This window comes from Dipodomys spectabilis, unplaced genomic scaffold (genome assembly GCF_019054845.1).
Source record: "Dipodomys spectabilis isolate Male_0828 unplaced genomic scaffold, ASM1905484v1 ptg000318l, whole genome shotgun sequence".
In the NCBI taxonomy this organism is placed as follows: domain Eukaryota; kingdom Metazoa; phylum Chordata; class Mammalia; order Rodentia; family Heteromyidae; genus Dipodomys; species Dipodomys spectabilis.
In genome coordinates, this window is record NW_024870995.1 from 428,218 (window position 1) to 449,109 (window position 20,892).

The 20,892-nt window shown below is 60.8% G+C and overlaps 2 protein-coding genes across 2 annotated transcripts; one reads left to right on the forward strand and one right to left on the reverse strand.

The window, feature by feature from the left end:
- The first annotated feature begins 546 nt into the window (after window positions 1–546).
- Window positions 547–8,075, forward strand: Chmp1a (charged multivesicular body protein 1A). Its single transcript, XM_042702236.1, has 7 exons — window positions 547–655; window positions 2,639–2,658; window positions 3,538–3,615; window positions 4,533–4,679; window positions 5,050–5,178; window positions 5,494–5,681; window positions 6,623–8,075. The coding sequence occupies exons 1-7, from the start codon at window positions 649–651 to the stop codon at window positions 6,642–6,644; spliced, it is 591 nt and encodes a 196-aa protein (XP_042558170.1). The 5' UTR covers window positions 547–648; the 3' UTR covers window positions 6,645–8,075.
- Window positions 8,076–11,658: 3,583 nt separating this feature from the next.
- Dpep1 (dipeptidase 1) lies at window positions 11,659–20,547 on the reverse strand. Its single transcript, XM_042702228.1, has 10 exons — window positions 20,346–20,547; window positions 14,002–14,134; window positions 13,789–13,921; window positions 13,527–13,677; window positions 13,334–13,403; window positions 12,904–13,080; window positions 12,556–12,640; window positions 12,403–12,478; window positions 12,099–12,234; window positions 11,659–12,021 (listed from the first exon to the last, which is right to left on the reverse strand). Exons 1-10 carry the CDS (start codon window positions 20,447–20,449, stop codon window positions 11,854–11,856), a joined length of 1,233 nt encoding a protein of 410 aa, XP_042558162.1. The 5' UTR covers window positions 20,450–20,547; the 3' UTR covers window positions 11,659–11,853.
- Window positions 20,548–20,892: the final 345 nt, after the last annotated feature.

Genomic DNA, 20,892 nt, shown 5'->3' on the forward strand with positions numbered 1-20,892 from the left:
AGAGCGGCTGGCGGGCCGGTACCTCGCGGGTCGCCTAGGAAACCGAGCGACGCCCCGCCCCGCGCGCGCCCCGCCCCCGCGCGCCCCGCCCCTCGCGCGCGCTCCGCCCCCCGCGCGCGCCCCGCCCCGCCCCGCCCCCCGCCCCCCGCGCGCCCCGCCCCCGCGCGCGCCCCGCCCCCGCGCGCCCCGCCCCCCGCGCGCCCCCGCCCCCCGGGCGCGCCCCGCCCCTCGCGCGCGCTCCGCCCCCCGCGCGCGCCCCGCCCCGCCCCCTCGTGCGCCCCGCCCCCGCCCCGCCCCCCCGCGTGCGCCCCGCCCGCGAGATGCCCAGCGGTCGCCCCGGAAACCGCGCGATGCCCCGCCCCTCGCGCGCGCCCCGCCCCCCCGCGCGCCCCCCCGCGCGCCCCGCCCCTCGCGCGCGCCCCGCCCCCCGCGCGCGCCCCGCCCCTCGCGCGCGCCCCGCCCGCGCGATGCCCAGCGGTCGCCCCGGAAACCGCGCGATGCCCCGCCCCAGGGTGAGGGGCGGGGCCTTGCGTCCTCTCGCGATAGCCGTCCCCAACCGGACGTCGCGGAGACCCCGGAAGTGGCCGCGGGCGCCGCGCTCGGTTCTGCCGCCTCTTGCCAAGCCCCGGTTGCGCTGCCTGACTGGCCATGGACGGTAAGGGGCCGCCGCCGGGTGGACCCCCGGCCCATCTCACATCCGTGTCTGCTCCCGCCTCCACCGCAGATCGCACCCGGGCTCGGCTCAGAGGTCGGCGTGGCCCCGGGGCCGGTGTCGGGCCTCCGCCGGAGGCCCGGGCCCTCCCCACCCCGTCCCGCCCTCCTCGGCCTGAGCACCGCCCGGGCCGCCGCGAGGCGCTCGGAAGAGCCGGCCCTGCGGGACGGGCCCGCCCGCGGGTCCTCGCCCGGCCTCCCGCCGACGCGCGGGCGGCCGGGGCGCGGGCGGCCGGGGCGCGGGCCCCGCCGACGTGCGGGCGGCCGGGGCGCGGGCGGCCGGGGCGCGGGCGGCCGGGGTGCGGGCGGCCGACGTGCGGGCGGCCGGGGCGCGGGCGGCCGGGGCGCGGGCGGCCGGGGCGCGGGCGGCCGGGGTGCGGGCCCCGCCGACGTGCGGGCGGCCGGGGCGCGGGCGGCCGGGGCGCGGGCGGCCGGGGCGCGGGCGGCCGGGGCGCGGGCGGCCGGGGCGCGGGCGGCCGGGGCGCGGGCCGGTCTGAGGACTAGCCGGGACGCTGCTGTGCAGGAGGCGCGCCCCCACGGGCCGGGTCCACCGGTTCCTCAGTCTTCTCTTGAGGCCTTTTCTCCGGTCCGCGACAGGTTCCTCGGCTCCTGTTCCTCAGCCTGGTCCCACCAAGGCCAGGCGGAAACTGAGGCGGGGAGGAGGGGATGGGCAGGGCTGGGTGGTGCCGGTCAGCGTGGTTCTGCCAGGTGATCTTCGTTGGCTAGTGCCTGCCCGAGAGCCGGTAGATGGGCCGATGCCCTAGTCAGCTCCGGTGGGAGCTCATTCTGGATTGGTGGGTGAACCCTTTCAGCCATCTAGTGTCACTGTTTGCTTACAAAGGTAGTAAATTGAGATCAGTCCGGAACTACTCGTCTCACAAGCTTGTGGGCATGTGTAGCAGTTTCTGTTTAACCTTGGATTTATTTAGCACAGTCAGGTGAGTGAGTACATAGGTGTCCCAAGACTGATGATGTAGTTTAGAAACAAGTGGTGCTGGTGGCTTGCCCCTGTCATCCTAGCTACTCAGGAGGCTGAGGTCTGAGGACCACAGTTCAAAGCCAGCTGAGGCAGAAAGGTTCCCTTGAGACTCTTAATTAACCACCAGAAAACCAGAAGTGGTGCTGTGGCTCAAGTGGTAGAGCCCCAGCCTTGAGCAAAAGCGTTCCCAGACCCTTAGTTCAAAAGTTCAAACCCCACAACCACCCCTCCCCCCAAAAAAAAGAAGTGGTGCTGTGGCTCAAGTGGGATAGCCCTCACCTTGAGCAAAAGAAGCTCAGGGACAGCGCCCAGGCCCTGAATTCAAGCTCCAGGTCCAATAACAACAAAAAGGGGTGTGTGTGTGTGTGTGTGTGTGTGTGTGTGTGTATAAAACACAAATACTATGAAGTTGAGAAAAGATCCCATGTTTCGTAAAGTTGTACAAATTGTAAGACAAATGAATAGCTCTTTTTTTCTTTTGCGCCTTTTGGTTGGTTGTAGGGCTTAAACTCAGGGCCTGGGCACTGTCTCAGCTCTTTTTTCTTAAGGCAAGTGTTCTATCACTTGAGCCACAGCATCACCTCCAGTTTTCTGGTAGTTAATTGGAGACGAGTCTCTTGCACTTTCCTGCTTGGACTGACTTCGAACCAGGATCCTCAGATCTCAGCCTCCTGAATAGCTAGGATTACAGGTGTGCACCATCAGCAATCAGCTCCATGTGTTCTTGATAAACCACTTAGGGATGGTCTGTTGGCTGGAGCTATATGGCTAACAAGGGTCTAGGACTAGCTACTAGTCTGTCTCCCTTCAAAGTCCTGAGTCATATGGTAACTGCCTTCTGTGCCAGCTTCTAGAGTCTGCATATATCTTAGTGAATCTATCTGCTTGTTAAAAGTGCTACTTGTCATGTTTTTTAATATCCTGAAACCATTTGCCTTGTCTTTGCAGATACCCTGTTCCAGCTGAAGGTATGTATCTAATGACCGTTTTTGCCCCAGTCCTGTCCTGGTGATTAACAAATGAGGACAAATAATACAAAACACCCTCAGAACCTTGGGAACACAGGGTCAAGGGCAGATTATGAAAGTTGAGTGGCTGCTGACAAGGGCAGGGTTATTGATGAATCTGAGTGACATTTTTTTCCTTTGTTTCTGGCTAAGAAAAAGCAGATCCTTTGGGCTTATCCATGAAAGATTGAGTGTATTCTATCTTTAAGAAACACAATTTGGTGGACTGGGAAGGTGGCTTTGTGGTAGAGTGCTTGTGTAGCATACATGAAGCCCTGGTTTAATTCCTCAGTACCACATAAACAGAAAGAAGCCAGAAGTGGTGCTGTAGCTCCAGTGGTAGAGTGCTAGCCTTGAGCAAAAGATCAGAGACGGTGCCCAGGCCCTGAGTTCAAGTCCTAGGACCGACCAAAAAAAAAAGAAAAGAAAGAAACACAGTTTGGGTATTACGTGAATGCCTTGATGTTCTGCTAAGTGTTTAAAACCGTGGCCTGGAACCCTTTGGCATCCTGTTTGAAGGAGAGTCCTGTGGATAGCTTAATATCCCTGCTTCCTGATAATGTTCCTTTTCCCTTAAATACTCTTAGGGTTAGCTTCTTGTTTATCCCCGGTTCCCTGATGAGCTAGAGAGAGGTCACAGCTATAAAGTGTATCTCTGGGATTGTTCCGCATTGCCCGGAAGCTTCTTGAGGTGGTGTGTGAGCGCTCCCTCAGGAGAGCCGTGTTTGTGGAGGGCTTTTCACCTGAAGGGGACTAAAGGGCACGGTAGTGGGATGCCCGAGGACTGGTCTGAAAGGTGAGCTGCTTGTTGCTGCTTGGAGCCTTATGGTTTCTGCTCAGTTCACAGCAAAACAACTGGAGAAGCTGGCCAAAAAGGCCGAGAAGGACTCCAAGGCCGAGCAAGCCAAAGTAAAGAAGGTGTGTGATGTCTCCAGTCTCCACTCCTTTCATTTCTCCCCTTGCTTTTATTTTCTGTCTTCCTTTTGTGCAAGGTACTTACTGCCATCACAGTTGAATGGAGAGTGTCCACATCAGAACTATGAGTGCCCAGCATTTGTTCATTTTCTCCACATGTCAATTTCTCTTACTCCCTCCTGATACTCTGAGGTGGCTTCACCTGAATTATGTAGGACGTGGCTTCCCAGCTGTCTTGGCCTCCTGTCTCACCATGCTCGTCTAGTTCTGTCCTGCTGAGCTTGCGTCCTGGGCTCAGCATTAGGCAGATGCATGGGGGTACCATGGGTGGCAGGGTTAGAGGTTTGCTGGCGCCTCTTCTGGAAGGTGCCCCTGCCTAAAGATGGGCAGTGCAAAAGGAAAGAGGGGTGGTCGCTCTTGACGTAGACTTTCCGCCCAGGCTGGGCCAGCTCTTAAAATGGTGTCTCATGGCACCTGAGCCCTGGAGCTGCGGGTGTTTTGCATTCTCACCCACTCTGGCTCTCAGGGCGAAGGAGCCTGTGGCAAGACCCGGCTGTGGTCCGTGTCACGGGTGCTCACCTTCCGCACCTGTGCTCTGGCGCCTTTGGACTCCGTGTGTCACGCCTCCTACCACTTGGTCCTGTGCAGTTAGGACTTGGGAGTCTCTGCTGTGGGCCAAGCACCACTGTGGGTGTGGAGCCTCCACGGCCTGCTCTGGGTGTGGCAGGTGGGCAGTGCACATCTGTGAAGGTCATGGATGTTTTCATTGTACACCGGGGGAAAACAGAAAGCCCCTGATCCCCATGACAGCAAACTGCCCAGGGAGGTCTGCACCAGGCTTCTAGCAGGCAAGGCTGATAGAGACAAAGCTAGTTCTCCCACAGACATTTCTCCTGTGACTATTTCTTCTTGAATCTTAGGCCCTGCAGCAGAAAAATGTGGAATGTGCTCGAGTGTATGCTGAAAATGCCATCCGCAAGAAGAACGAGAGTGTGAACTGGCTCCGCATGGCGTCCCGTGTGGACGCGGTGGCCTCCAAGGTCCAGACGGCTGTGACCATGAAGGGGGTGAGTGCCGTGTGGCGGGAGAGGGCGGGCCCTGGCGGCTGGGTGGCAGGCACACCCAGGAGGCCGGGTCAGCATCGGGGAGGGCGGAGTGCAGCAGGGCCCGAAAGCGGCCAAGTGGGCCCGGGTCCTGCAGCACCCACAAGAGGCAGGCCTGTTCTGGCCGGCTGGGGAGCACGCACGTGGGCTTGACTCACAGCCAAGAGAGCCCCCCACAGTGTTGTTACCTGTCCTTAGAGGCCCACGCGCTGGTCTCCCTGGTGCATGCGTGTAGTCAGCAGCAGTTACTGAGACTCTGGGCACCCATCAGGGTCCAGAGGCCCTGTCGTCGGTGGGTGACCCTGGCCTGCCTTTAATTCTGTTCCTGTCCCAGGTGACCAAGAACATGGCACAGGTGACCAAAGCTCTAGACAAGGCTCTGAGTGCCATGGATCTACAGAAAGTGTCTGCGGTGATGGACAGGTTCGAGCAGCAGGTGCAGAACCTGGATGTGCACACATCGGTATGTGACCAGGGCAGGCAGGCGGGCAGGGCGGCTCCCAGGCTGGTCGCTGAGGTTCCTCTGAGAACCTCTGGAGAGGGTAGGGCGCCTGTCCTCTGGGAAGCACAGAGGTGTGGACAGTGCTCCTTGGAGGTGGACTGCAGGCAGGGTAAGTGAGTGTGGAGGCTGGAAGGGCACGTGTGGATGGAGAGCAAGCGAGGCTCGCCGCGCCAGGGTGCAGCTGCTCAGAGTACATCCGCGCCCGGGTGCGGCTGCTCAGGGTGCGTGCACCCGCGCCCGGGTGCGGCTGCTCAGAATGCGTGCACCCATCCACAGGTGATGGAGGACTCCATGAGCTCGGCCACCACGCTGACCACCCCTCAGGAGCAGGTGGACAGCCTCATTGTGCAGATTGCGGAGGAGAACGGCCTGGAGGTCCTGGACCAGCTCAGCCAGCTGCCTGAGGGCGCTGCTGCTGTTGGGGAGAGCTCCGCGCGCAGCCAGGAGGACCAGCTCTCCCGGAGGTAGGGCAGTGGGCTGGGCTCCACTGCTGTGCCCGGAGTGCATGGTGCTGGGGGTGTGAGTGTGGAGCCCTGAGGACAGCCTGGGAGGCCTGTCCTCCACAGCGTAGTCTCAGGGAGAGCAGGAGGACACTGGGCCTAGAACAGGCCTCCTCCTGGCCAGCTGCAAGCCCAGGTTTTTAGCCAGGAGCTGGCGTCAGCTGCAGGACCGCATGTTGCTCACTTTGGAAGAAAATCTTTAATTTTCTTAAGAATGGCATTGGGGAGCCAGGTGCTGGTGGCTCACGCCTCTCATCCTAGAGACTCAGGAGGCTGAGATCTGAGGATCACAGTTGAAAGCCAGCCCAGGCAGGAAAGTCCATGAGACTCTTCTCTCCAATAAACCACCAGAAAACTGGAAGTGGCGCTGTGGCTCAAGTGGTAGAGCACTAGCCTTGAGCTAAAGAGCTGAGGGAGAGCGCCCAGGCTTGGAGTTCAAGCTCCATGACTGACAAAAAAAAGAATGGCATGGCCAGGTGCCAGTGGCCCATGCCTGCAATCCTAGCTACTAGGTTAAGACCCAAGGATCATGGTTCAAAGCCATCACAGGTAGGAAAGTCCATGAGACTATTATCTCCGGTCAGCTACTCACAAAAGCCAGAAGTAGCACTGTGGCTTAGGTGGTAAAGTACCAGCCTTGAGAAAAGCTCAGGAACAGCAGCAAGGCCAAGGTCAAGCCCCAAGATTGGAGAGGATTAAAAAAAAGAATGGCATAGTACTCAGCTGTTTGCAGCGCCTTTCACTATGTTACCCCAGGACGGCCTTGAAAAGCTGAGGCTGGGGGACATGATGACAGGGTCTGGGTGAGGAAGAGGCCTTGGTGCCCAGCTGGCGTCTCGCATAGACACAGGGCTGTGGCAGTTCTTGCCCCGTGCCAGTCTCACCAGAGTCCCGTTGATTTCCAGGTTGGCCGCCCTGAGGAATTAGCTGTACCTTCCAGGGGTGGCACACCCCTGCCTGTGCTGTGCTGGAGACTCCTGCGCCCCTCCCCCAGTGTGCCGGCCTCATCTGACCTGCAGAGTCATCTGACCTGCAGAGTCATCTGACCTGCAGAGTCATCTGACCTGCAGAGCTGGGCAGCAGCCCGGCCTGGCTCTCCCACATGCCAGGCCGGTTGGTGCCTCAGAACTGATCCTGTTTCTTTTAGGTGTAGGTGGATCTTTGTCCCACTGTTGAGTTTGCACAAACCTGTGTGTGTGGCTTCTGTGACTGTAGCCAGGAGATTGGCAGGCTGCTCTGTCCTCTGCTTGTGTGGAGTTGGCAGGGTCTGGCCAGCAGTGCGTGTGGACGTCACAGCTCTGGGGGCCCTCGGTGTCCAGTGACTGGGTCTGAGGGTCCAAGACACCCGCTGCCTAGCAGCTCCGAGGAGATGACTGTGGACCTGTGTGTGCCAGAGGATGTCCAGTGCCACCAACATGCCGTGGCCCTCCTCTCTGTCCTTGTAGGCCAAGGGTGTTGGCTGTAATCACCAGTGGATGAGCCTGCTCGGGCCTCCTGTCCTTGGCTCCTCTGTCTAGCCCACAGGGACAGAACTGTTGCCCCGATCCAAGTCCAGGCACACCCACACTGGTGTGCTTACCCTTGCTGGCCTCCCCCGGAGGTGTCCTGGGCTGAGCTTGCTCTGTGTCTGCCCTGGCGCTGATGGCGGCTCCTCACTCAGCTACCCCCTCTGTGCCTCTCACTCGGTGGAATGCCCCTGGGTCTCTCTCTGGCTTCCTGCTCCTGACTGCGCATGAAGAAGCGTGGCTGACCGAGGGCCTGGCCAGGTCTCTGGCTGGCTTGGCACTCCACAGCTGTCTGTGCAGTGGACCCCTGGCTGTGGGTAAACAGAGGGGCCTGGCACAGGCTGCTGTTCGTTTCTTCTGTTTCCTGAACTTTTCTCATGTTCTTGACGATCCTGGTTTTTTATTTTTGTTTTTGTTTGTTTTGTTGTTGCCAAAGTAGAAGTGGGCAGCGTGTGGGATGTTGGGTCCAGCACAAGTGGTGAGCAGTGTCGGCACTACCCCGAGACCACAGGCTCACTCAGAAACATGGGGACTTGCCTGGACTCGGACTCGCTACGTTTGGTTCTTTGTGTTCTGGGTTTCGAGGTGTGCTGCGGAGGGAGGCGGGTGACATGCAGGGCCTGGATGTGGGCTCTCAAGGCACAGTCCAGCCCCGTCCCTCCAGGCTCCCTGAGATCCACTCGTGCTAGGAGTCGAGGGGAGCTGCTGCCTGTCCTGGGAAGCCACTGGGGCATCTGCTACCCCATCCCAGGGTGCGGGGTTCCCTCTGGGGCTAGTGGGCGGAGGTGCATCGCAGCCTGGACATGGGACCTTATTAAAATGCTGTTGAATAAACATGCCTGTAAACCTCGTAGAGCTTTGTTTGGCTGCCGTGGTGTGGCTGGGGGGGCCTAGAGGCATCACCCGGCCTCTCCCAAGAGCCTGAATAGGTGTCTGTAGAGGGCAGACAGGAGAGAGGCAGGGGTGCAAGAAATACAGACCCCCCCACCCCCCCAGCGAAGTGCACGAGAACTTGGGTGCTAGTTTCTTTTTCATCTTGAAAAACATTCAACTAACAAAACTTGGAAAGTGTTGAGCTTGTCTAGTGTGCAGTGCTCAAGCTGGCCACGGAGGCATGGACCAGGGCTCTGCCCCCAGCACCTCAGGGCGTGCAGGGCTGCAGGGCTGCCCTGCTCAGCCCAGCAGCAGCCAGGGCTGCAGAGGATGCCGCTTACAGACTGCCTCCACCAGCGGTGTGGCTGCCACCACGTGAAGAGCACTCAGTGTGGGCATCAGAGTGCACACAGCATAAGGCCCTCTCCTTATGTATAACATTTGGGGTTTTGCTTTGTGTTGTCGTTGGTTGTGGAGCCTGAACTCGGCCCGGCACTGTCCCTGAGCTCTTCAGCTCAAGGTGAGCACTCTACCACGAGCCACAGCACCACTTCCAGCTTTTTCTGTGTATGTGGTGTGGAAGAATCGAACCCAGGGCCTCATGCATGCAAGGCAAGCACTCTACCACTGAGCCACCTTCCCAGCCCCACATCTGTCTTTTGTTTATTTTTGTCTGTCGTGAGGCTTGAACTTGGGGCTTGGGCACTGTCCCTGAGCTGTTCAGCCCAAGGCAAACTCTCTACCACTTGAGCCACAGCACCACTTCCGTAACATCTATTTTAGAGACTTGCTATGCAGCCCACACTGACCTTGAACTCCACAGTCCACTCCTCAGCCTTCTCATCCTAGGGATTGTGTGAACTGCCGTGCCGACTCCAATTAAGCTGTCTCTCTTTTTTTTGGTTGTACACTAGCTGTAGAAGGCAATTCCGTTGTGACATTTCTATGCATATATACAGCGTATTCCAGTTTCCTAGCCGGCAGCCCCACGCCTGCCTTTAACACAACGGCAGCAGGTTTCCTTGTCTTTTTTATCCATTGGGACAACCTACTTTGGCCATATTCATTCTCTTTCACCCTCATTAGTTCAACTCTCACCAGTGCCATCTGCTGTAACATTCTTGAGCTGTCTTTGACAGTGAGAATTTGCCTGTCATTCATTTCTTCACTTTTTTTTTTTTTTGGTCGGTCTTGGGTCTTGAACTCTGGGCCTGGGCACTGTCCCTCAGTTTTTCAGCTCAGGGCTAGCACTCCACTACTTGAGCCACAGTACCACTTCCGGTTTTCTAGTGGTTAATTAGAGATAAGAGTCTCATGGCCTTTCCTGTCTGGGCTGGCTTTGAACCATGATCCTCAGATCTCAGTCTCCTGAGTAGCTAGGATTACAGGTGTGAGCCACCAGTGCCCGGCCACTTTTTGTTTTTGTTTTTGTTTTTTTAATCTTTTAAAAAAATTTGTCCTCGTGTTTGAACTCAGGGCCTGGGCTCTGTCCCTGAGCCTCTCTGTGTTCAAGGATAGCACTCTACCACTTGAGCCACAGTGCCACGTCTGGCTTTCTCTTTTTATGTGGTATGAGGAATTGAACTGAGGGCTTCGTGCAGGCGAGGCCAGCACTCTACTAGTAAGCCACATTCCCAGCCTCTTCATTTTTGTTTTTGCTAGCGCTCTACCACTTGAGCCACAGCGCCACTTCCGGCTTTTTTCTTTTTTGCTTATGTGGTGCTGAGGAATCGAACCCAGGGCCTCTGGCATGCAAGGCAAGCGCTCTACCACTGAGCCACCTTCCCAGCCCTCCTTTTTTTTTTTTTTTTTTTTTTTTTTTTTTGCTTATTTGCAGTGCTTCAGATTGGTTCAGCTTGCTATTTTACACAAGTGTTTTAGATTTGCTAATTGCCTCTCCTTACAATATAGAGCAGCACAGGTGTCTCACCTGGCTATCGACTGTATGAAAACAGTGCTGGCCTGCTTTTACACTTTGCTGGCAGGAGCCACATCCTGGCATTCCATTGTGGGGCCTCACAACCCAGGCCAGACTGTCCGTGTAAAACTGCACAACTTCTGCTGCACACAGACGTGTGCACGCACAGACTGCTGCTACACATGCATTACATGCCGATTGCTGCTGTGTGCACGTGTGTGCAGCACATGTGCATAAACTGGCTGCACACATGCATGTGTGTGAACACTGCTGCTGTGTGCACTTGTACATGCGCAGCACACGCAGACTGCTTCTGCACACGCATGTGCACACACCTGGGCAGCCCCTTGCTTCAGAATTTACTGCCACGGTCTCCTCTCTGTGCTTGCGTTTGTTCTGTGTTGTTTCTAGTGTTTGTGCGCTTGTCTTTCCTTCTTGGTCCTGATGACTAGCAGGTTTACTGCTCAGTGTGGGCCACTGTGAGCCCTTCTAAGTAGAGACAGCCAAGAAGGTGGAGAGTCTGGCCGCACCAGGACGGGCTGGGCCTCACCCAGCCTCTGTGCGGCCAGCCTCCCACTGGATTGTTCTGGGGAGGGAGGTCGACCCAAGGAAGGAATGGGGGGACACTTGAAAACCTACTGCAGCTCTCAGCCCTCTGGGACCAGATGTGTGTCTGGGTGGCAGGCCAGGTGCATCCTCTGGTGATTCAGGGTGATTTTTACTGTAGCTATTACTTTAGATCCAATACTGGGAGTTCCACCAGAGGGAGCCACTCTACAAGCTTGGCCAGGGGAGCCTCAGGAACTCACTGGACCTTTTCCCTTTAAGTTGACCCAAAGTTGTCAGCAGCAGTCAAGATGCTGAGCTCTACTTGGGTGGTGGAGCTGCCTGGTGGTATCACGAGGGCTGTGAAGGCATGGCTCTGTGTCAGGGCCCATGGCCCTGGGGCCAGGCCTCCATTTCCACGCTCCCCAGCTGGCCTGGCCTGGATGGTGCTGGGCCAGCCCCCAGGCGTGAGGCCCTCCAACCTCTTCCCAGGGACGGTGCATCCAACGTGTGTTGCAGGGAGGGGGCTCCATGACGCCCAGGCACCCCACCCCCTGTGGACCTGGGGTCAGGGGCGCCCCGCCCGAGTGCTGACACTGACTGGGGTCAGGAGGGGGCAGTGGCAATGCTCTGTGGTCATGAGGTTATTCACAAGACAGCCTCACGGCAGCCTCTGAAGGCTGAGTCTCTGTTCAGGGTGGGGTGGTCTCTACCCCTGTGGGGTGTGTGGTGGATCTGGAAGCTCTCCACTCCCCAGAGGCTGAATCAAAGGAACTGTTCTGCAAATGCAGATTCCTACACCCCCAGGGTGAATGTGTCTGTCTGCATGTGGCATTTGTGTGTCTGTGACAGATCCTGTGTGTACCAGGCTGCGTGTATATGCACGCGTGTGCCTGCATGCATTCGTGAGGGAGATGTGTGCATGTGATGGGCTACTGATGGCCACTGGAGCTTGGCCACCCCTTTGAGCAGTGTCTCTGCAGAACCTTTCTCCAGATGGCCTGAGCTCCCTTCAGCCCGTGGCTTCCAGACCACCTGGGTCCATCTTTGTTCAGGAGCGCAGCCCTGTGGCTGGGGTGCTGACAACACAGGCAGAACCTCAGGGGACCATCCATTTCATTGTGGTCCATTAGGCTTCACCCCAACTGCCCCCACCCCACCAGCAAGCCCGGTGTCTACTCAGGAGAAGGTGGGGCTCGAACACGGGCAGTGGGGTCCTGGGGCTGTGGACTCCAGACTCAGCTGTCTTCTCTCAGCTCCAGGATCTCTGAAGTGGGTTCTGGTCCCCCAGGTATCACAGAAGACTCAGGCTGAAGATCAGTGTGGCCAGGGAGGTCAGCAAGGCCCCTGGCTGGTGGTGGAGGCCGGGGGCAGCTGAGTAGCCATACTGTGTCCTGCAGGAGCCATCCAGCTGGTCCAGTGGGATGGGCTCATCGTCAGGGGCCTGTTGAGGACTGCTCACCTGGGGACACGCAGGCTGGTCAGCTGCTGGCCCAGCACAGGGGAGGGGTGGGGACACCAGTGGCCACTCATCCTCACCTCCTCCACACGGAGGAAGACCCTCAGCAGGTTTTCTGACAGCACGCCCCTGATCTCTGTCTCTGTCCAGTTTCTCCTGAGCAGCTCAGCAATGAGGTCTGGGTACTTGGAGACGTCCTCCAGCCCCACAGGAAGCCTGTGCCAAGGTCAAGAGCACCAGGCTTTGCAGATGGCTGCTCCCAAGCCGGGGGTCAGGAGAGCAGGCTTCTAGAACGCTGCCCTGAGCACAGCTTTCTTCCTCCACCCCCGGGCCTCCCTCCAACCCCATGCCCACCACCCCAGCCCTGTCATGGCCAGCCTTTACCTTTCCACACCATCAAAGTCTCCCCCAAGGCCCACAGATTCGGCACCTGCCACCTTCTTGATGTGGTCCAGGTGGTCTGTGGGAGTAACATGTGTGGGTCCCCCGGAGCCCCCGCCCCCCCCTCACCGGGTCTCATGGCCACTCCCAACCTACTAGCCACTTGGGACAGGGTGGCTTCTTCTTTGCAGGACACAAAGTCGTTGTAGAAGTTCACCATTACCAGGCTGTGGGTGCTCTTCTGCTCAGAGACAGGTGGAGCTGAGCAGGAGGAAGCTGTGGGGGCTAGGGCCCCCCTCTGCTCCCAAGCCCCCTCCACACTTACCCCTCTCCACACTCAGGCCCCCCTCTGTGCCTGGGCCCCCCTCCTGAGCACCCTCTCCACACCCAGACCCCCCTGTGCCCAGTCCCCCTTCTGCCTGCCCCCCTTCATGCCTGTCCCCCATGCCCATCCTTCTCCACGCCCGTCCCCCCTCTGTGTGCCCCCCATGCCCGGCCCCTCACCACCAGCTGCAGCACATCGTCTGGCACGTTCCGGCGGCTATCACACAGGCTGTAGGCTGAGGAGTGGCTGAAGATGACTGGAGCCTTGGACAGCTGCAGGGCAGCCTTCATGGTGGCCACTGACACATGGGCCAGGTCGATCATGACGCCCAGGCGGTTCATTTCCTTCACCACGTGCTGGCGAAAGGCGGGGCTGGGGTCCACATCCCGGCCCACCCCGCCCTGCTCAGCGTGCAGAGCACTGGGCCGGGCGCTAACTGGCCCCCAGGGACTCAACGTTCAGAGGCCAGTCATGGGCCACAGAGTTCTAGAGAGTTCCACCCTGGGCATCGGCAGCCAGCTCTGTCTTATGAGGAGTGAGCCCCCTCTTCTGACCCCACCTCCGGCCCTCTGCCCTCTCCAGGGACCGAGGTCCTCGTCCCCCCCTCACCTGCCCAAAGGGTGACAGCCCGTGGCTCCTGGCCTCGTCACTCCCTCTGTCCACCAGCCAGTTGTCAGCCCTGGAGACAGAGTGGGGACGGGGGGTGGTGTGGGCACAGGCCTTGGCCAACCCGCGACCCTGGCCCACAGGTGTCGGCCACATTCGCCTCCTGAGAAGCCTCATCCTCACAGTGGGCACTTACCACGGAGTGTTGCAGTTGTGAGTGAGGGTCAGGTACCGCATGCCCAGGTGGTAGAGTGTCCGCAGGACGCCCAGGCTGCTGTCGATGGAGTGGCCACCCTCCACACCGATCATGCTGGCCACCTTCCCCTCCTGGAAGGCCTTCCGGACGCCTGGGAGGAGCAGGAGGAAGGGTGGCGCTGAGTGTCGACCCAGCACCAGCACTGGAGCTTACTGCAGAGGAAGCCTGTGAAGGGCCGGGCCGGGCCGGGCCGGGACCCCACCTGCACTGCTGGTGACACACTGGAAGGTCTCAGGGTACAGCTGGCACATGCGGTGTATCACATCCATCTGCTCCAGCGTTCTCTTCACAGCGTCCTTGTTCTGGGTGTCACAGGGCACATACGCAGACCAGAACTGGGGGCCGAGGGGACAGGGGCTGAGGGCCTCTGGTCTTTCTATCTGGAAGCCCCCGGGGCGGCCCCTGCCCGGCATACCTGGCCCCCCACGAAGCCGGCCCTCAGCTTGGGGATGTTGGTGTGCGTGCCTGTCAGCGCGGTCAGGTTGGCTTTCTCACCCTGCAGCTGATTGTTGAACAGTTTCAGCAGCTGCCAGGGGAGGTCATTGTGCCTAGGGAGGTCGGAGGGCCCCGCTGGGTCGTGGCATCCTGGCTACTGAGCAAGGCTGCCCACTGGTGTTCACACTCCGCCAGGACTCCCCAGGACACCGCGGGGAGGTCACAGGTCACGTTACCCGGACACACCGTGCACAAGTGAGCTCCCAACTCAGCAGCACACGGCCAGACGAGTGTGAGCTGGGGAATGGACGGGTCCTCCCCTGGGCGGAGGGAGAGCAGGGCCCACTCCCTTCAGAACAGCCCTGGGCTGGGAGGAGTCAGCAGGAACAACTAGGACAAACCTGACTCCACAGTTCAAAGATTAAATTGGCTTCCTGCAGGGGGAGCACCCGGCTCTGTCCTCCCCCCAGCAAATGCCAGGGGCAGGACTTGAGGTTACCCAGGCTGCCACCTTGGTCCCCAGGGGATCCCTGGTCGGTGACGTTCCTCCATTCTTCTCAGAGCAGCAGGGGGGTGGGGAGAAAGGTCCTCCATAGAGGAAGCTGGCAGGGGAGCCAGACGGGTATGGGGAGGCTCTTCAAAGGCCTCCTGGACCTCCACCCTGCCTAGCAGGGCCTGGGACCAGCCCCTCCCGGAGCCCTGGGGCCCCAAGCAGCCTCAGGTCAGTGCTCAAGAACAGCCCAGGCCAGCCTGCCCCTCGGGAGGACCTGCATCTGCGCTTAGCTGATCTGCATGCAAAAGATGGCTGACAAGGCGCCCAATACCTCAGCATTTCCCTCAGGGTAAGTTGTGGGGCTTAAATGAATAACTGTTAATGCAGTCGTGTGGCTCCACCCTGAAAAACACATCCTTAGGTGAGTTCATCTTGTGCAGCCTCTGGAGGACACTTTTGGAAAACAGCTGATGCTGGGCACTAGTGGCTCACGCCTGTAATCCCAGCTACTCAGAGGCTGAGATCTGAGGATCCACGAGACTCATCACCAATTAACTCCACCAGAAAACTGGAGTTGTGGCTCAAAGTGGTAGAGCATTCGCTTTGACCAAAAGAGCTCAGGGACAGCACCCAGGCCCTGAGATCAAGCCCCATAGCCGACAAACTAAGACAGCTTGCTCCCACCAGGGATGTAACCCTGGGGCCTGATGTCCAGTACCCAGCACTGAGTATGGCTGCAATATACACCCATGGAAAACGACTTAAAACACTCACCTTTGCCCCTGATAGCCATAAAACTGCTCTTGCCACAGACCTCCCTGAATCTGAATCACCTCCCACAGCCTTTCCAGCTGTCTGGAGACAGCCTTGAACTGAAGGCCCTACCGTTTATTGGCCTGTAAAGCAGATTCTTCCCCCTAACTCATGGTAAGATGCAACCTCTGCCCCAGTTGCTGTTCTGTCCCTGTGATACGCTTCCCTGGATCTGTACCGCCTGACTTCGCTCTCCCTGCCTAATAAAAGGAAACCACGGCCCAGAGCCTGTCATCCTAGCTACTTAGGAGGCTGAGATCTGAGAATTGCTGTTCGAAGCCAGCCTGGCAGGAACAGTCTGTGAGACTCTCGTTTTCCCCCCAGTAAAGTACACTCTATTTATTATGTAGTTATTTATTTACTTTTGCCAGTCTGGGGCTTGAACTCAGGGCCTGGCCTCTGTCCTTGAGCTTCTCTGTGCTCAAGGCTAGTGCTCTACCACAAGAGCCATAGCACCACTTCTGGCTTTTTCTGTGTATGTGGTACTGAGGAATCAGCACGCTAGGCAAGCACTCTGCTCCTAAGCCACATTCCCAGCCTTCTGTGAGACTCTTACCTCCAATCAACAACTCAAAAAAGCTGGAAGGGGGCTGGGAAGGTGGCTCAGTGGCAGAGCGCTTGCCTAGCATGCCTGAGGCCCTGGGTTTGATTCCTTAGCACCACATAAACAAAAAGAAAAAAAGCTGGAAGTGGTGCTGTGGCTCAAGTGGTAGAGCACTAGCCTTGAGCTGAAGAGCTGAGGGACAGCGCCCAGGCCCAGAGTTCAGGCCCCATGACCGGACCCAAAAAAAAAAAAAAAAAATAGCTGGAAGTAGAGCTGGCTAAATAAGGACTGGCTAAATAAACAGAAACGATGAATAAGTAAATGTAGTGAGAGGGGACCTCAGTTGGAGAGCTGTCCTTGCTTCTCCGGCCTGCTAGAAGACCGGCACGGCTCAGGCTTCCAGTCTGTTGGTCTGTTGAGTTTGCCTTCTCCCCTGTCTTGTTCTGCTGCCCTCACGCCGGCATCCTTGCACTCAGGACGGTGTCCTGTTTGTCGACACTGCCTGTGGACTGCCTGCCATTCACCGGCAGCTTCACCAGACCTGACGGCAGCCAGATGGCCTCCAGAGCCGGCCCCCCCCCCCCCCCGCCCTGCCACTGTCCTGCTCCCCATGAACAGGCCCGGCTGGGACCTGGAGTGTCTGCCCACACGCCTTTGTCAGCGAGGTGAAGAGGGGTGGGCGAGGCCCGCGCAGGCTGGCCTCCGAGGGCTTTAGTCCCCCAGGACACACGGCCTGTGTCAGAAACCCCTCCATCCTGGGTGTCAGGGATGGGGCTCCCACCCCCAGCATGTGTGGGGGCCATTCCTGGCCTGCCTCACCCACCTCCCCAGTCCACAGCAAGAAGAAATGGGAAGGCTCTGTGTCTCCCCGGGGCAGAGCCACCTGGGCCTGTGGCCAGGCTGTGTGTGGAGCCTGGGGGTCACGGGGATCATGAATATTCATGATGACCCAGAGGGGGAGCAGGGAAAGTGGGGTGAAGGAAGCTGGAGGCACATGGGCTGTGGGGGGCAGCGTGGGGCTGGGGCAAGCACCCTTCCGAGGTCAGAGGTCACCCAGCAGCGGGCAGCGGTGGGTGGGCACCAGGGCGTGGGCCCCGGGCCAGGCTCTCTGAGGACCCGAGGGAGACACCCTCACCCCGGAGGCCCAGACTGGACACAAGGCTCCTCCAGTCAGACCCTCTGCGGGGAGCCCCAGCCCTGTGCTGAGGCCTGGAGCTGGGGGCCCAGCCACTGTCCCCTCCCTGCTCTGTCCCCTCCCCGCACAGTCCCCCCACAACTCTGTCCCCTCCCCCCACAGTCCCCCCACGACTCTGTCCCCTCCCCCCACAGTCCCCCCACGACTCTGTCCCCTCCCCCCACAGTCCCCCCACGACTCTGTCCCCTCCCCCACAGTCCCCCCACGACTCTGTCCCCTCCCCCCACAGTCCCCCCATGACACTGTCCCCTCCCCCACAGTCCCCCCACGACTCTATCCCCTCCCCCCACAATCCCCCCATGACTCTGTCCCCTCCCCCCACAGTCCCCCCATGACTCTATCCCCTCCCCCCACAGTCCCCCCACGACTCTATCCCCTCCCCCCACAGTCCCCCCACGACTCTATCCCCTCCCCCCACAGTCCCCCCATGACTCTGTCCCCTCCCCCCACAGTCCCCCCACGACTCTATCCCCTCCCCCCACAGTCCCCCCACGACTCTATCCCCTCCCCCCACAGTCCCCCCACGACTCTGTCCCCTCCCCCCACAGTCCCCCCACGACTCTGTCCCCTCCCCCCACAGTCCCCCCACGACTCTGTCCCCTCCCCCCACAGTCCCCCCACGACTCTGTCCCCTCCCCCCACAGTCCCCCCACGACTCTGTCCCCTCCCCCCACAGTCCCCCCACGACTCTGTCCCCTCCCCCCACAGTCCCCCCACGACTCTGTCCCCTCCCCCCACAGTCCCCCCACGACTCTGTCCCCTCCCCCCACAGTCCCCCCACGACTCTGTCCCCTCCCCGCACAGTCCCCCCACGACTCTGTCCCCTCCCCCCACAGTCCCCCCACGACTCTGTCCCCTCCCCCCACAGTCCCCCCACGACTCTGTCCCCTCCCCCCACAGTCCCCCCACGACTCTGTCCCCTCCCCCCACAGTCCCCCCACGACTCTGTCCCCTCCCCCCACAGTCCCCCCACGACTCTGTCCCCTCCCCCCACAGTCCCCCCACGACTCTGTCCCCTCCCCCCACAGTCCCCCCACGACTCTGTCCCCTCCCCCCACAGTCCCCCCACGACTCTGTCCCCTCCCCCCACAGTCCCCCCACGACTCTGTCCCCTCCCCCCACAGTCCCCCCACGACTCTGTCCCCTCCCCCCACAGTCCCCCCACGACTCTGTCCCCTCCCCCCACAGTCCCCCACGACTCTGTCCCCTCCCCCACAGTCCCCCCACGACTCTGTCTCCTCCCCCCACAGTCCCCCCACGACTCTGTCCCCTCCCCCCACAGTCCCCCCACGACTCTGTCCCCTCCCCCACAGTCCCCCCACGACTCTGTCCCCTCCCCGCACAGTCCCCCCACGACTCTGTCCCCTCCCCCCACAGTCCCCCCACGACTCTGTCCCCTCCCCCCACAGTCCCCCCACGACTCTGTCCCCTCCCCGCACAGTCCCCCCACGACTCTGTCCCCTCCCCCCACAGTCCCCCCACGACACTGTCCCCTCCCCCCACAGTCCCCCCACGACTCTGTCCCCTCCCCCACAGTCCCCCCATGACTCTGTCCCCTCCCCCACAGTCCCCCCACGACTCTGTCCCCTCCCCCCACAGTCCCCCCATGACACTGTCCCCTCCCCCCACAGTCCCCCCACGACTCTGTCCCCTCCCCCCACAGTCCCCCCACGACTCTGTCCCCTCCCCCCACAGTCCCCCCACGACTCTGTCCCCTCCCCCCACAGTCCCCCCACGACACTGTCCCCTCCCCCACAGTCCCCCCACGACTCTGTCCCCTCCCCCACAGTCCCCCCACGACTCTGTCCCCTCCCCCACAGTCCCCCCACGACTCTGTCCCCTCCCCCACAGTCCCCCCACGACTCTGTCCCCTCCCCCACAGTCCCCCCACGACTCTGTCCCCTCCCCCACAGTCCCCCCACGACTCTGTCCCCTCCCCCACAGTCCCCCCACGACTCTGTCCCCTCCCCCCACAGTCCCCCCACGACTCTGTCCCCTCCCCCCACAGTCCCCCCACGACTCTGTCCCCTCCCCCCACAGTCCCCCCACGACACTGTCCCCTCCCCCCACAGTCCCCCCACGACTCTGTCCCCTCCCCCCACAGTCCCCCCACGACTCTGTCCCCTCCCCCCACAGTCCCCCCACGACTCTGTCCCCTCCCCCCACAGTCCCCCCATGACACTGTCCCCTCCCCCACAGTCCCCCCACGACTCTGTCCCCTCCCCCACAGTCCCCCCACGACTCTGTCCCCTCCCCCACAGTCCCCCCACGACTCTGTCCCCTCCCCCCACAGTCCCCCCACGACACTGTCCCCTCCCCCCACAGTCCCCCCACGACTCTGTCCCCTCCCCCCACAGTCCCCCCACGACTCTGTCCCCTCCCCCCACAGTCCCCCCACGACTCTGTCCCCTCCCCCCACAGTCCCCCCACGACTCTGTCCCCTCCCCCCACAGTCCCCCCACGACTCTGTCCCCTCCCCCCACAGTCCCCCCACGACTCTGTCCCCTCCCCCCACAGTCCCCCCACGACTCTGTCCCCTCCCCCCACAGTCCCCCCACGACTCTGTCCCCTCCCCCCACAGTCCCCCCACGACTCTGTCCCCTCCCCCACAGTCCCCCCACGACTCTGTCCCCTCCCCCCACAGTCCCCCCACGACACTGTCCCCTCCCCCACAGTCCCCCCACGACTCTATCCCCTCCCCCCACAATCCCCCCACGACTCTGTCCCCTCCCCCCACAGTCCCCCCACGACTCTGTCCCCTCCCCCCACAATCCCCCCACGACTCTGTCCCCTCCCCCCACAGTCCCCCCACGACTCTGTCCCCTCCCCCCACAGTCCCCCCACGACTCTGTCCCCTCCCCCCACAGTCCCCCCACGACTCTGTCCCCTCCCCCCACAGTCCCCCCACGACTCTGTCCCCTCCCCCCACAGTCCCCCCACGACTCTGTCCCCTCCCCCCACAGTCCCCCCACGACTCTGTCCCCTCCCCCCACAGTCCCCCCACGACTCTGTCCCCTCCCCCACAGTCCCCCCACGACTCTGTCCCCTCCCCCTCACAGTCCCCCCCACGACTCTGTCCCCTCCCCCATCCCTCTTCCCGCTCTCCCCCTTCCCCTCTCTGTCCCCTTCCCTCCTCTGTCCCCTTCCCCCTCTGTCCCCTCCCCATCCTGTCTTCTCCTCTGGCGGAGTTTGGCTACCCAGAGACCCCACAGGAAACTGAGGCCCAGCCAGGTGAGGTGCGCACGCCCTGCCATTCCCCGTCTCCAGGCGGCCACTCACCCATCCACCACGGGTGTTTCCTTCATGATGCTCACGGCCCTGTCCCGGAAGGAGTCTGCGGCACAGACGGCCACCAGGGCCCAGAGCCACAGGCTGGTCCGCATGTCCAGTCCCAGGAGTGTGCTTCCACGCCGCCCTGTGCCACCGCGCCCGCGGCACGGACAGAGGGCGCGCCTGCCGGGAGAGCGTCCAGAGGCCTTTGGTCCTGTGGTTATTGCCAGAAGATGTCCTGATTACAACTTCCTGGGTTCAATGAGTAACCACAGCCTTCCCTTCAAGGGTGGGTAGGGTGGCCGGTCTAAAGCCCCGTGTGGGCGTTGCTGTCCTGGGAGGCGGAGGCTGGGTAAGATGTGGGACCCTTCCCGAGGGAGGGGCTGAGACCCAGGTGCCGGAGCACGGATCCAGGAAGGACGAGCAGGATCAGTGGTCAGCACGCGTCTACCGCTGTGGTGCTGCACTGCCTGGCTTCCAGGCCCATCCGCCCCTCCACGCATCGATCGGCCCTCAAAGCGGCCACAGCTCTGATATGCCGGTGTCACAAGATCAA

Coding starts and splice junctions, on each gene's coding strand:
- Chmp1a (XM_042702236.1), top strand. Junction 3,616..4,532: donor AGCAAGCCAAAGTAAAGAAG/GTGTGTGATGTC, acceptor CTTGAATCTTAG/GCCCTGCAGCAGAAAAATGT. Junction 5,682..6,622: donor GAGGACCAGCTCTCCCGGAG/GTAGGGCAGTGG, acceptor GTTGATTTCCAG/GTTGGCCGCCCTGAGGAATT.
- Dpep1 (XM_042702228.1), bottom strand. CDS start 20,449: ATGCGGACCAGCCTGTGGCTCTGGGCCCTGGTGGCCGTCTGTGCCGCA. Junction 13,922..14,001: donor CCGGCTTCGTGGGGGGCCAG/GTATGCCGGGCA, acceptor CTCGGCCCCCAG/TTCTGGTCTGCGTATGTGCC. Junction 12,641..12,903: donor ACGATGTGCTGCAGCTGGTG/GTGAGGGGCCGG, acceptor GTCTCTGAGCAG/AAGAGCACCCACAGCCTGGT.